The sequence below is a fragment of the Nicotiana sylvestris genome, chromosome 2 (assembly GCF_000393655.2).
Source record: "Nicotiana sylvestris chromosome 2, ASM39365v2, whole genome shotgun sequence".
Lineage (NCBI taxonomy): Eukaryota > Viridiplantae > Streptophyta > Magnoliopsida > Solanales > Solanaceae > Nicotiana > Nicotiana sylvestris.
This window is the reverse complement of record NC_091058.1, coordinates 80,760,064-80,773,697: the sequence shown is the minus strand read 5'-3', so window position 1 is coordinate 80,773,697 and position 13,634 is coordinate 80,760,064. Positions and strand designations below refer to the sequence as shown.

At 37.4% G+C, this 13,634-nt stretch overlaps 1 protein-coding gene across 1 annotated transcript; it reads right to left on the bottom strand.

Moving 5' to 3' along the window:
• Window positions 1-5,695: 5,695 nt before the first annotated feature.
• On the bottom strand, window positions 5,696-13,087 carry LOC104237011 (uncharacterized). Its single transcript, XM_009791070.2, has 15 exons — window positions 12,546-13,087; window positions 12,328-12,409; window positions 11,281-11,784; window positions 9,347-9,512; window positions 8,898-9,050; window positions 8,443-8,540; window positions 8,139-8,230; window positions 7,899-7,969; window positions 7,668-7,803; window positions 7,244-7,303; window positions 7,060-7,142; window positions 6,897-6,973; window positions 6,670-6,740; window positions 6,170-6,227; window positions 5,696-6,083 (listed from the first exon to the last, which is right to left on the bottom strand). The coding sequence occupies exons 1-15, from the start codon at window positions 12,758-12,760 to the stop codon at window positions 5,964-5,966; spliced, it is 1,986 nt and encodes a 661-aa protein (XP_009789372.1). The 5' UTR covers window positions 12,761-13,087; the 3' UTR covers window positions 5,696-5,963.
• Between the last annotated feature and the right edge of the window lie 547 nt (window positions 13,088-13,634).

Sequence of the window (13,634 nt, the reverse complement as noted above, 5' to 3'; positions counted from 1 at the left end):
AAACCCATGCATCTTCTACTGGTTCGCGTACTGTGTTTCATGAGAACGATTATACCCATCCCTGTCACCCTTTTATATGTTCACCTTTCTGATGTACGTGCGATTTCTTTGGTCTCTACTCCTTTTGATGGAACATGTTATGGTAGATGGAGACGCATTGTGTTAGTTGCTTTGTCTATTAGAAATAAAATTGATTTCATAACGGGTGCTACTAGCTCTTGATGTGTCACCCTTAGCAAGACAATGGAAAAAGTGCAATGATCTTGTAATATCTTTGCTAGTAAACTCCTTGTCTAAAGATATTGCTCGAAGTGTAGAGTATTTTTAATTTGCTAAGGATATATGGAATGAATTAGAAGAGAAATATGGTAAAGCTGATGGTGCCAGGGTCTTTGAGTTAAAAAAGGAACTGACCCATATCTCTCAAGGCTCACTTGATATAGCATCCTATTTCAATAAGATAAAATAGTTGTGGGATGAAATTGCCTCCATCTCAGCTAGTAGTGCAAGAGTTTGTACTTGTGGGGCCAAATCAGCTAAGGATGAGGAACAAAGAGCTTATCAATTCCTTATGGGTCTAAATGAACTTATGTTCAAACCAGGAGTAACATCTTAATGATGAAGCCTCTTCTTTATGTTGGTACAGTCTACAATATTCTTTTCTCTGATGAGAAGCAAAGGCAGGTATCTGTTGGGGCTCAATTTCCCTATAATTCTGTTTCCTTCACTGCTGGTGTGCCGAACCTTACACCAACTCACAATGCCTTTTTGCCAAAGCCTAATTTCCCTTCCAAGGTCTCTTTTGAGTCTATTAGGTCTTCTAGGGTATGCAAATATTGCAAAAAAACCTGGTCATAGCATTGAGAGGTGCTATAAACTGCATGGTTTTCCTCCCAATTTCAAACCTACAAAGAATTTGGGGCCCAAAAGATCAGCTGCTCATGTTGAGCTTGAATCCAACACAATGCCTGGTATTCTGACTATGGAGTGTGATGTTGATGTGTCTCAGTCTCAATGTCAAAGTTCCTCTGCAGTGCCTGGCCTTACCAAGGACCAGTATTCCCAACTGATGATGTTACTTCAGCAGCAAGCCCAAATCACTACTTCCCCTCCTGGTTCCAACCTTATAGGGTCTGCCAACTTTGTTGGTATATTGCCTACCTAAAATGGAGTGTCTTATGGAGTTTGTATGATGAGTAGAGTAGATGGAATAGTGTGGATAATAGATTCAGGAGCATCTAATCATATGACCTCCATTAAAAATTTGCTTTTCAATATACAAACTTTACCAATTCCTTACTTAGTCTCTCTTCCCAATGGTTATAAAGTCAAAGTTACTAATATTAGCTCTATAGTCTTATTTCCTGATCTTATTCTTTACAATGTTCTTTACATTCCTAGTTTCCAATATAATCTCATTAGTGTTCATAAGTTGTTATGTTATGATGCTAATATTGTACAGTTTACCAAGGCTGTTTGCACTCTACAGGACCCTTTACTGAAGAAGCCAGTGGTGCTTGGTAGGCTGGACAATGGTCTTTACAAACTCTTTCAACAAGCTACTTCTGCTGGGCAACAGTGTTCTGTTCCAGTTTCTCCTATTGTTAATACTTCTAGTTCTGTTTCTTGTTCTTTTCCTGCAACTAGTGATACATTTTCTTAAATACCATTGATGTACCTAATAAAGTCAACAATGTTGATGTTGCTTGGCACTGTAGACTTGAACATGTTCCTTTCTCTAAAATGAAACATATGAATAATATTGGCTGTATTTTTTCTTCTAAATAGTCTTTTACTTGTCCTATATGTCCTTTAGCAAGACAAACAAGATTGTCTTTCCATGACAGTTATATACGAACCACTAAAATATTTCAATTGATTAACATAGATACATGGGGTCCATATTCTACACCTACCTATACTGGCTCTAGGTACTTTCTAACCATTATTGATGACTATATTAGAGCCACTTGGACTCATCTAATGGGTGCCAAGAGCAATGCTTTTGACCTTCTCAAAGCCTTTATTGCCATGGATTAGACTCAGTTTTAGTCTGTAGTCCAAACAGTTAGAAGTGATTATGCCCTTGAATTGGGCTCTAGTATTGCAGGTTTTGTCTATATCTCTAGTAAAGGAATTATTCATCAAACTTTATGTCCACACACTCCATAGAAAAATAGAGTGGTGGAGAGAAATCATAGACATTTACTTGAGACAGCTAGAGCTCTTCTCTTTCAATCTCATCTCCATATTCAATTCTGGGGAGATTGTATTCTTACTGCCACATACTTAGTCAATAGGTTTCCTTCTACTTTACTTCTTGGGAAAACTCCTTATGAAATGTTGTTTGGGTCTGTACCTGGATATTCTCGTCTTAGAGCTTTTTGGTGTCTTTGTTACTCTACTGATACCAAACCCCATAAAAATAAATTTTACCCTAGGTCTATTCCATGTGTCTTTATAGGATATCCTTTTGCTAAGAAGGGATACAAATTATATAATCTCTCTAGCAAAGCAGTATTCATCTCAAGGGATGTTATTTTTAAAGAACACATTTTCCCTTTCCTTAGTTCATCTGTTGGCTTACTTAATTTCCCTTCTCTTTTATCTTCAGACACTTTTGGTCCTTATCATTCCTCCTCCTCCTCCTCCTCCTCCTCCTCCTCCTCCTCCTTCTTCTTCTTCTTCTTCTTCTTCTTCCCTTGATCTTCCTGCCCTTGTTCTTTCTTCTCCTTCTTATTCTGGTTCTCACTCACCTTCCTCCAATCCCCATATTTCTTCCCCTCCTACTTCTGATCTTCCTTTGAGAAGATCTACTAGACCTCATAATCCTCCTACTTATCTTAAAGATTTTGTCTGCCATTCATCTTCTCTCATTCTTCCATCCAGTCATGATGCTCCTTCTATTACTCAACTTCATATTCCTGAGTCTCACTCCTACTCCCAGGCATCAATTGTCCCTGAGTGGCAGGATGTTATGAGGAAGGAATTTGAGGCCTTGGGAGCTAACAAAACTTGGGAAATTGTTCAGTTGCCCCATGGCAAAAAGCCTATTGGCTGCAAATGGGTTTACAAGGTAAAGTATAAAGCTGATGGGAATATAGAGAGGTATAAGGCTAGATTAGTTGTAAGGGGTGATACTCAAGTGGAGGGTGTTGATTCCATGAGATATTCTCTCCTGTTGTCAAAATATCTACTGTTAAGACCCTTATTGATGTGGCTGTCAAATAGGGTTGGTCTATATTTCAACTTGATGTCAACAATGCATTCTTGCATGGTGATCTTGATGAGGAAGTTTTTATGAAACTCCCTCCTGGTCTTTCTATTGGGTCTTCTTCTTCTTCTTCTCCTTTACTTTGCAAACTTCAAAAATCTCTATATGGGCTGAGACAGGCTTCCAGGCAGTGGTATGCCAAGTTGTCTCAATCCTTACATTCTAGGGGTTATGCACATTCCCTCAATGATTACTCTTTGTTCACTAGGGGTTCTGGTAACTCTATGGTTATTCTGGTTGTCTATGTGGATGATGTTATATTAATTGGCACTGATGAGTCTGAAATTTCTTCTCTTAAGGCCTTTTTGGATCTTCAATTTAAAATTAAAGATCTTGGCTCTCTTAATTACTTTCTTGGGATTTGAAGTTCTTCATACACCTTCTAGGGTTCTTTTGCATCAGAAAAAGTCTATACATGATCTTTTAGTTGCTTTTAACTCTTCTGATTGCTCTCCTATCACTTGTCCCCTTAAGTTAAATGTGAAGTTAAAGGCTAAAGAAGGAGATCCTCTCCCTAATCCTGAAAATTATAGAAGCCTCATTGGTAAGCTCAATTTCCTCACCCACACCAGACCTGACCTCAGTTTTGCTGTGCAATATCTCAGTCAATTCATGCAATATCCCTGCTTTCCTCACATAAAGACAGCTTTGCACCTGTTGAGGTATCTCAGAGGCACTTCTGACTTTGGCCTATTCTTCTCTAATTCTCCTGATCTCTCTTTGCAGGCTTATTGTGACAGTGATTGGGGATCTTGCCTGATAGCAGGAGATCTGTTTCTGGTTTCTGTATATTTCTTAGTAACAGTCTTATTAAGTGGAAATCCAAGAAACAAGCAGTGGTCTCTTGTCTTCAGCTGAAGCTGAGTATAGATCTATGAGCAAGGTTGTGGCAGAAATTACTTGTGTATGTAGGGTCCTATCTGATCTTGGGGTATATTCTGATTCTCCTGTTCCTCTCTATTATGACAGCATCTTTGCCATTCACATTGCTCGCAATCATGTCTTCCATGAGTGGACCAAACACATTGAGTTGGATTGCCATTTTGTTCGTACCAAGCTTGTTGAAGGTCTCATCAGTTTGTCTCACACTTCCGGTGCTTCTCAACTCGCAGATGTATTCACCAAACCCTGTGTGGGCCTTCTCATCATCTTCATATTCGCAAGTTTGGGGTTCTCTCATCCTCCAACTTGAGAGGGGCTGTTGAGATAGGCTGAATCAGTATGGCCCAGGCCCAATTATTATTTATTTGTTGTACATCAGATTAGGCACATTTAGTTAGTCCTTTAGTTAGCTTTTATTTCTTTACATATAATGGGCCATGTATTTATACAAAGGGGGGATTTGCATCTATACCTGCTTTTTGTGTCACGTTTTAACTTGTGCCCGCTTTGCCAAAAAAATTACAAGCGTACCCGCTTTTTCGCATAACTTCAGCATGCGGGGCTGAAGTAGCAAAGACAATCACGCAAAACTTCAGCATTTTAGTAGCCGGGCCTGAAGTTCAGCTCTAGAGCTGAAGTTTTTGTTTTGTAACTGGCGAACTTCAGCTCTAGAGTTGAAGTTTTTATTTTATAACTGGCGAACTTCAGCTCTAGAGCTGAAGTTTTTCTTTTGTAACTGGGAAACTTCAGCTCTAGAGCTGAAGTTATTTAGTTCATTGTATGTTTACTACCCCAAATGACACTTTTTTCACATAATTTTTACCTGGATTCTTTTACTGCAATTGTTATGGCCCAGTTCTCAGTTCCTTTTCTTTTCAATGGAACAATGACATAATATACAAACTTGAAGTTCATCATCCAGGAGTAAAAGCTAGATAGAAAATAAGCTTCTGGTGCAATATCTCGCCTTCACAAACGGTAGCAGTCACACAATGTCACATGGAAATCATTTAAGCATGAGATTTTGTAAGCAAAGTCAACCTATTGCACCTTTTAGTAAAAAAAAAACATATTGCACCAGCAGATCATCTTTTCTCTATGATATTAGACTAGTAGACTAGATAGAAAATAGCAGCAGAAGAAAGGGGCTGAAGTTATTTAAAAAGTGGGTACAAGTTGAAAGTTTTAAAAAAAAATGGGTATAGGTTAATTGGGGGCGACCAAATAGGGCACCCCGTGCAATTTTTACTATACAGAGGGACCCGGTTTTGTAATATTAAGAATTCATTTTTATGTTCTGAGTCAATAAGAAAGATCTCGAACTTTCTCTCTCTTTTAACCCTAAGTTCTTCGTTAGAATCTATGAGAATGATGAACATTAACAGGATGACATACCTGAAATTCAACATTTTTTTTTTCATGGTTCGACAGTTGATTATTCATTATATACTTGGTCTTTTACAACCAATGTCGTATTATTTGTTGACATTATTATAATCCAAAATGAATAAGTATCTACTGCTCCATTACTTTCCAAAATTCCAAAAGAAAAGGTAAAATATTACTTTTCACAATCTGGCATGAATCAAATGAGAGCAAAGTCGCGCGAAACACAGAACTTTAAACCACCTGCTTCAGTCGTGATTTTAGATTCTTGCTATATCATTCATATTCAGAAATTTATATGTGGTATACCAGTGGTCATAGAATGACCTGGCTAAAACTATGCACTTCCTGTAACAGATACAATCCCCTAAAATGCATTTATCTAAGGAAGAAAATGTGTTGCAAGTTCCAACGTCTGTCTTTACAGCGTGACGCGACCGAGAACTACCGGATAATAGGCATCAAGCTCAAGTAGATTTAAAATCTTTTGGGTAGCCCATAAATAGGAGGAATGACCATCGATGAGTTCAGTCACATCAACCTGTTAAAAGTGAAGGGTTTGAGCAAGAAATGATGGAGATTCAAATTTGGTTATCCTTAAGAGGAAAAGTACAAATGAAAACTTACATTCTCAATACCAGGAACATCAACTGGTTGAATTCCAGCCAAGCCTCGTGTAAGGAGACTGCTTAGAAGAAAATGCACAAAGTTACACAGAAACAGAAGCATAAACGACATATGAAACATGAAAACATAGTGTCCCTCCATATAGAACATTTGCCTACTTTCATTTTTTGGAATGTCCCAAATAATTCTCCAATTTCCTTAAACAGAAGTTCTAATATGTTTCAAAAAAAAAGTTTTATATGACCTAACCTTAACTCAAAACAGTTACTCCAGTGTCCTTATTTATTGTTCTACAATTAAGAGTATCAGAGTATGACTATGTTTTTCAACGAATATTTAATGTTTCATATTTTCAATAGTTCTCTTAATATTGTGCCAAGCCAAAATGCAGACAGGCAATTTGGAGAGCATAAGGGAATAGTTTAAGACAGGGTATGCAGAGCTCAGCATCAGTCATTGACATGTTTCACATCAATACTATGCTTGCAGATAATGCAAACCTGGCACGGAAGGCAATCCCTAGCATCCAATCATTTGTAGAGTAAGCATTCACAAATCGACCAGCCACTACCTGCAAAATAGGAAGAGAGATCCTCAAACATTAATGAGGTAACCAAGTAGACGCGTCCAAGCCTTATACTTGGGAAAACAAATGAGGAAAGGACAGGGAATAAATATGCTTATTCTAATAAGAGTAGTTGAAATTAACAAAGTGGGAAGCCAAAACCTTTCTAGCTGCTTCCCAGTTCATATCCTTAATTGCAATGGGTGCCCCAAGAAGAACAACTCTTTCCACAAGTCCAGCTGTGAAAATGCAAGAAAATACTTTAGGATCATATTAAGCCACTGATAAACTGTAAGAAAGAAAAACATTTTTAAAGAACACTTACAATTACTCTCGCTCTCAGCCAGAATCCGGAGACATTTAAAGATAACTCTTGCCCCAAGTGAAAACCCTACGAGTGTCACAGGTCTGAAACATATATGGACAACCAACAGAATTGGTTGATGTGAAAACACAATCTTTCAGGGGACTCAACTGGAAAATGCTCAGAATCTATTTAAGCTGTTTACCTATGTCCTTGTAACCCTTTCTGTAACACTTCTGCCAGAAGTTTTCCTGCCTTGTCAGATCTGCGAATAATAAATGGCAATGGACAGAATTTACTTTTCCAATCTAAGTAGGATACTATGCTTTGACACAATATAATAGAGTAGAACTGCTTGATAATTAAGAGGCATGATTGGAGCTAGAATTAGTTCCGCCAAAACAAAAGATGGAAATACAGAAAACTTAAAAAAAATTAAAAAAATGATGAATAAATGATAGATAGGTTCTTCTCATTATTACCGCAATTATATTAATCTCTTCCTTTTACTTCTAATCGTGTCATATATATAAATGGAAGATAAAACAGCTTCATCACATGTTCCTCCTTGATCCCAACCCCAACCTCAAAAAAGAGATTGTAAATCAGATACACAAACAAACAAGAACCTGTCCACGGCAATAGTCCATTTGCTGTCAATAAAATCAGTCATAGCAAGCAATGTTGCTGGCAATGCGAATGCTGCCAAAAGAGTTTTTAAAACGGTCATCATAGCACCACGCTTCATCAACTCCATTGCAAGTCCTGTAATTAGTGATGATGTCAGCATCATAACCAAATACAGCAGCAATTTAACTGGCCAATGTATCATATGCTAAAAGCAAAGTAAAAATTATTACTTGATGTCAACCAATCCTGAATTGCAGTGCTTACAGCAATAAGATTCTTCGACTCCCACTGCAGCACGTATCTGAAGAAATTGAGAAATGTAAGAGTGGTTTCTGCTTAATAAGCTTTCACTGACAAATATGGGAACTATCAAAACAAAATAGTCAATAATTTTTGTTGACCTAGGTGAATGAAATCATCTACCCAAATGGAGATCAACCAACAAAAAAAGAAAAGAAGATACATTTTACCTCTCAGAGTTATCATATTGACCTTCCCAAGGTCTTACAAAATCTTCCTCCTTAAAAACAAGTCCTGAGATCAAAACCTCAACTGCCAGCCGCTGATGCCAAAAGTGCAAAGTGAGAACAAACATAGGTGAGCTCCTGTGGCCCATGACTAAAACTAAAGATTATGACAACTATGAGAATAAAGATGAAAGAACTCGAAGAGACACAATACAGACTGCAATGCCCACCTACTAACTGAAATAAGGAATGAAGACAGGAGTCACAAGACAATTTCAAGTAGTACAAAAGAGAGCTAATTACTTACACCCTGGTTATGGTTTTCTCCTATAGACTTGAACTCAAATTCATCAACATCTCCGGTTCTCCTGGCCATTTTACTTCCTGTAAGTCCAGCTCCAGCAGCTGGGTAAGCAAAAATATCAGGACTACCCTTAGTAGCTGGAGCATAATTTCAAGATGTTCAGTCTCCACAAATCAATCTAAGCCTTTGGCTACCTGAGAAGTGCAAAAGCACTATTTTTGAGGTAAGAACAGTAGGGTAGATGATTTAGCTCAACTTTATTATTTTTTGTGTATGAGCTACTGAGTGAATCTGCTTCTAGCACCATCTTTTTGTAACTTTTATTACTTCTTTGGTACTATTCTTAATAAATTACCTTACCTTATCAAAGAAGAAGAGAAGCGCAAAACCACAAGCGGTGCTCATACCAAAAAGGTGAATGGTGATACAACAAGATATCTTATGAAACATGTGTTTACCTCCGAATGATGCTGCTACTGCAACAGACCCGGCAACACTTCCTGCAGCACTAGCAACAGCAGCAAACCCACTTGCTCCAATCACAGGAACAAGGGCTCCCAAGGTAGGGGCTAAAGCACCAAAGCCTGCAGCTATTGCCGGAGCAGCTAAACCTGTTTACGAACAAAACGAAGGCAAGAAAATCATATTATATTTCATCTCCTATGAGGGTTCTCAACAGATCACATTCCAACCCCTTTAAGAATCTAAAGAAGACTGAAAGGAGAAACAATTTGATTCCTGTAAGGCTTGTCAGATCATGTCTGCACCAGCTAAAACATAGGAAACATGAAGATGCTAAACCTATTTAAGAGTAAATGAAGACTAAAAGAACAGAGAAATCCATTTCACTTTCCTAAGAGGTTTTTCTAATCATGTGAGGACACTAAGAAAGTCAGGGATGCCATACCACCAGTAACTGCCAACAAGGTTCCTCCGGTTACCGCCGCCGCACCTATTATACCTCTTCGTTTCCACTTAGCCCATGAGCTTTTAGGAGATCGGCTTTGTTCCTTTGATTCTTCCTCTTTCAGCAAAGCCATTGCAGAACAAGCAACTGTGGTTTCGATGGCTTCCTGCAGCAGATAATTTCTTTTTCAGTGTCTGTACAAGTTTAAGGAGGTCCATGATTTAAGTTACTATAGCCTTGGGCGAGATGCAAAATTCTGCATCATTACAATAAGCTCCTTTCATATGAAGTAGCTGCTTTACTAGTCTAGAAGAAAAAAGATTGCTAGATTAAATAAACAAAAAAAGCATGTCTTTGCTTGTGCAGTCATATCATTGTAAAGAAAAAGAAAATTCGACATCAAAAAGTGAAACTGGCAGTTACTTAATCTCAATTATTCTTATTTTTCTAATGATAATATGACTGCTCTGACAAAAAAAAAGAGTGGAACCCACAGATGAATAACATTTGAAATATCAAGACATGAAAGAAAACAAAAATGAAGGAATAGACATGCACTTACTTCCCACTACTTAGTTAAAGCAAGGAGAAGATACAACTGTGGCTTAAACAGAAAACCTCCTATGAATTAACTTGTAACCAATGATTTTCTAGAAACATACTTCAAAAAGATGAGAAGAACACTTAATTATTTAAAAGTGACAGCATTCTACTAACTAGATGTCGCTCATGCCGTGATTAGAGGTGGACTTTATCACCCACAGAAAAACAACATGTTTGCAATAGCCTTTTTAAGATGATTATCACTTCTGTTGGATAATTTTAAATGACACAAAGCTAAATGATAGAACCCTTCCAAAACTTTCGTGGCATATACAAGAATATTAGAATTATCAAAGATATCCTGTCGACGAATTAACCAGAGCTTAGACTGAAGATTTGCCAATTCTGTAATATTTCCACTTTTAAGAATTTCTTACTGCTGGACATGAGATGATAGGAAGAACGTAAAGAATGGTGGATAAAATGTTTAAATTTTTAAGGTATTATGTTGGAATAGCTGTGGCAGCGAGGGGGGGGGGCGTGATTATAAGTGGAACGAGTGTTGGTGCCTCATGTGTAAGAGTGCCTGTGAGGAAGTAAACCACCTACTACTTCATAGGCAGGGAGCACAAGCTTTTGTGTAAGCTGTGGAATATGTTTGGAATACAATGATAATAGCAGGGAAGGTAAAGGATTTGATGCTAGCGTGAAAATGCAGAAAGAAGAAATAGAGACAGAGAGCATAAGACATGGAAGTGTAGCACCTCTAGCAATCATGTGTACAATATGAAGAGAAAGAAACTGGGGGCTAATATTGGAATAGCTTTCAAACATATTAAAGAAATCTTGTTAGTTTTTGCATATCTTGGAGCTCCTCCGTGTCCTCATTACAGTAAACATGATTGGATGCTTCTTGTAGAAAATCGTGTCTTTTGTAAGGCTCTCTACATGATATACATCTTGTATGCGGAGTTTCTCCAATCTTTTGAATAAATTCATTAACTTCATTAAAGGAAAAGGTGGAATGGCTATACCCATCAAAAGTAGAAGCATCCTGAACCTTCAAGTTTCTTTGGGCAGAATAACTTATTGAGTTCACATTACTAATTTGGGGCTCTTACTTTATCTCTTTGTTGGGAGGTTTTTCAATTTGACCTTTCTCCTAGTCTGGGGATGAGTATTGTATTCAAATTGGTGCATAAAGAAAGAATCTATTCATTGTTCTAGTAAAAAGTTGAACATTTTGATTCTTCCTGTCTCACATCGCGCATGTATGGAATAGGATATCCAGTAGTTAAAAGAAAAAGCTCCAGTACAGACAACAGCGAGAAAATACATGATTGGACGAGAACATTGCAGAAATTACATATGATGTAGATGCAGGAAGATACCACTTTGATCCATTTGATATCAAACCATGTTGCCAGCAACCGCAAAGCCACGCGATGCCGTGCATCATAACCCCTCCTCCTTCGTGTATATTTTTTACTCTCTTCAGGTGTTTGTGCAAGACAAGCTGAGAAAAGTTGATAAAGAACAGTGAGTTTCCTAGAGTATTCAAGCGCCGATGCCTCCTCCACTGGTTTTTCATCAACCCCACCAACTGACTCTAAATGCGCCTGCTCAATGCTAGATGGCTTCTTGCTTTTCTCTTGGTAATTTTCAATATTTGTGGTATTTTCCACTTCGGACCTGGATTGCATATCAGCAACAGATAATTTCTCCCGACACTCATGTTCATATTCTTCCCGCTTCTCCTGCTTGGACACATTATCCAAAGTTTTCTCCATGCTTGATGCCATAGCATCTATTGCTTTTGCAAGATCAAGTTCCTTCTCTGCTGGTTCTGAAAAAGTATCACTGCCTTCTTCAGAGACAGAGAGCGGCCTTAGAAACTGTTGAACTAAAGTAATATCAGTCATTATGCCATCAAGCAAGTAACAGCAAATGGCATAAATTTATACAGGCTGAGTCTATTTGTAGAAGCTATTAAAAAGAAAAGGAGAACTGTTTTCCCTTCCGCTAGAAGAATTTATTAACAAAAGCTACAAAGTCCTGTCTGAAAAATTGTAGAGTTTGGTATGCTTGTTATGATGAAATCATTTTCCAGTGTTTATAGTAACCTTAAATAGCTGAAAATGCTTTTCCAAAAGAAAGGAAATCATTTTTCTTTATAAATATGTTACATAATTCTTATGCCATGTAGCATGCTTCAATCAACAAGTAGACATTATTGTCACCTTTAATTTTTAAACATAACGAAAACACAGTCATGATACCTATCTTCCATTTTATACTATTACCATATATCGCATACTTTTAGACCTAATCAACACTGAAAAATGATTCCCAAATAGACTGATTTAATTTAATGCCACCTATAAGTAAACATTTCTAATGATCATCAACATAAGCACAATGCTAATTAGAAAACTAACCGCTCCCACGTGATGCTTTGGTGATGAAGACCCAGCAGTTTCCTCTAGTCCAGGCCATGCTTTTTTATCAATCTCTAGAAATCTGTTCACCACAAAAATTCAACATACAACTTGAATAAATGATCTTCAAACAAACTATAGCGTCAATTATTGAATGCTAATTAAAAAAACACGGCTTAATTGAGAATTAGAAGAACAAGAAAGCAGAAGGATTTAACTGGAAAACTGGGCGAAGCAGGCCGCATGATTCGTTAACCCAAAGTTGAGGACCTTCGGAGACGGAATCACTACTGCTGCTATTGCTAATGCGATCGTCCTCGTCGGACGGAAAACCCAACGGACTAGTTTGGTGGATCTGGGCCTGGTGAAGCGCTAGCCCGAACAGAGCTCCCGCTGCGTACCTTTGCATTGGCGTCAATGTCGAAGACGACATCGTTATTGTTTGAAGAAAAAACGAGTTTCAACTTGTCTGTGAGTGATGAATATAGCATTCGAGTGATCAAATGTAAATTTATGGAAAACTATTCGGTATCTCCGGTTTCACCATTGGCGTTCAAATTCCAAAGCTCTATTTCGTTAAAGCGGTGAAGTATGACGTTGGATGGCGAGTAACATACATTACGCGTGAATGTGAATGCCACCTTTTATCTATAGTCGACTATTTAAGCCGGCAACATTTGTTCTTCTTTTCTTTTTAGCGGAATGAACCATGAATGGGAGGAAAGAGAAAGGTAAAAAAGAAGTATCTTTGGTGGAATTTAACTGTAGCATCTGATAATGCAATAACATCAAAATTGTTAACATTAGACTGCAATTCTAATGTCACATAGATGGTGTTTGGATGGGCTAATCAGCTTTTAAGTTTTTTTTTTTTAATTTTTTAGTATTTGTTAAATTTAAAAAAGTACTTAAATAAGTTAAAAATTACTTAAAACAAGTTAAAAACAATAAGCTAGGCAACCTCAGCTTATTGTTTTTTGACTTAAAAGTTATTTATGATGAAAAAACAGTTTATCTTTTTAAAGTCAATCAAAGGGACTCCTGTACAGATTCTGTACTTGTTACGGTGAGTTCTACACTGACTCAGCATGTTCCTGTTACCAAAAGTAATATTTTAAAGCAAACTTAGTACTACGTATGGCACGAGTTATTTGAATCTGAAACCTTTTTAATCATTTTTTTGACAAAAAACACTTTTGTACTACTTTTAAAAAAAAGTTATATAAATGAGTAAAACGCAGTATAATACTGCGAATAGCTTCAATAAAATATAGCCCCTTCTTCTTCCTTGGACCACTGAACCGAAG

Coding starts and splice junctions, on each gene's coding strand:
- LOC104237011 (XM_009791070.2), bottom strand. CDS start 12,760: ATGTCGTCTTCGACATTGACGCCAATGCAAAGGTACGCAGCGGGAGCT. Junction 11,785..12,327: donor CAAAGCATCACGTGGGAGCG/GTTAGTTTTCTA, acceptor TTAGTTCAACAG/TTTCTAAGGCCGCTCTCTGT. Junction 8,231..8,442: donor GAGAAAACCATAACCAGGGT/GTAAGTAATTAG, acceptor TTTTGGCATCAG/CGGCTGGCAGTTGAGGTTTT.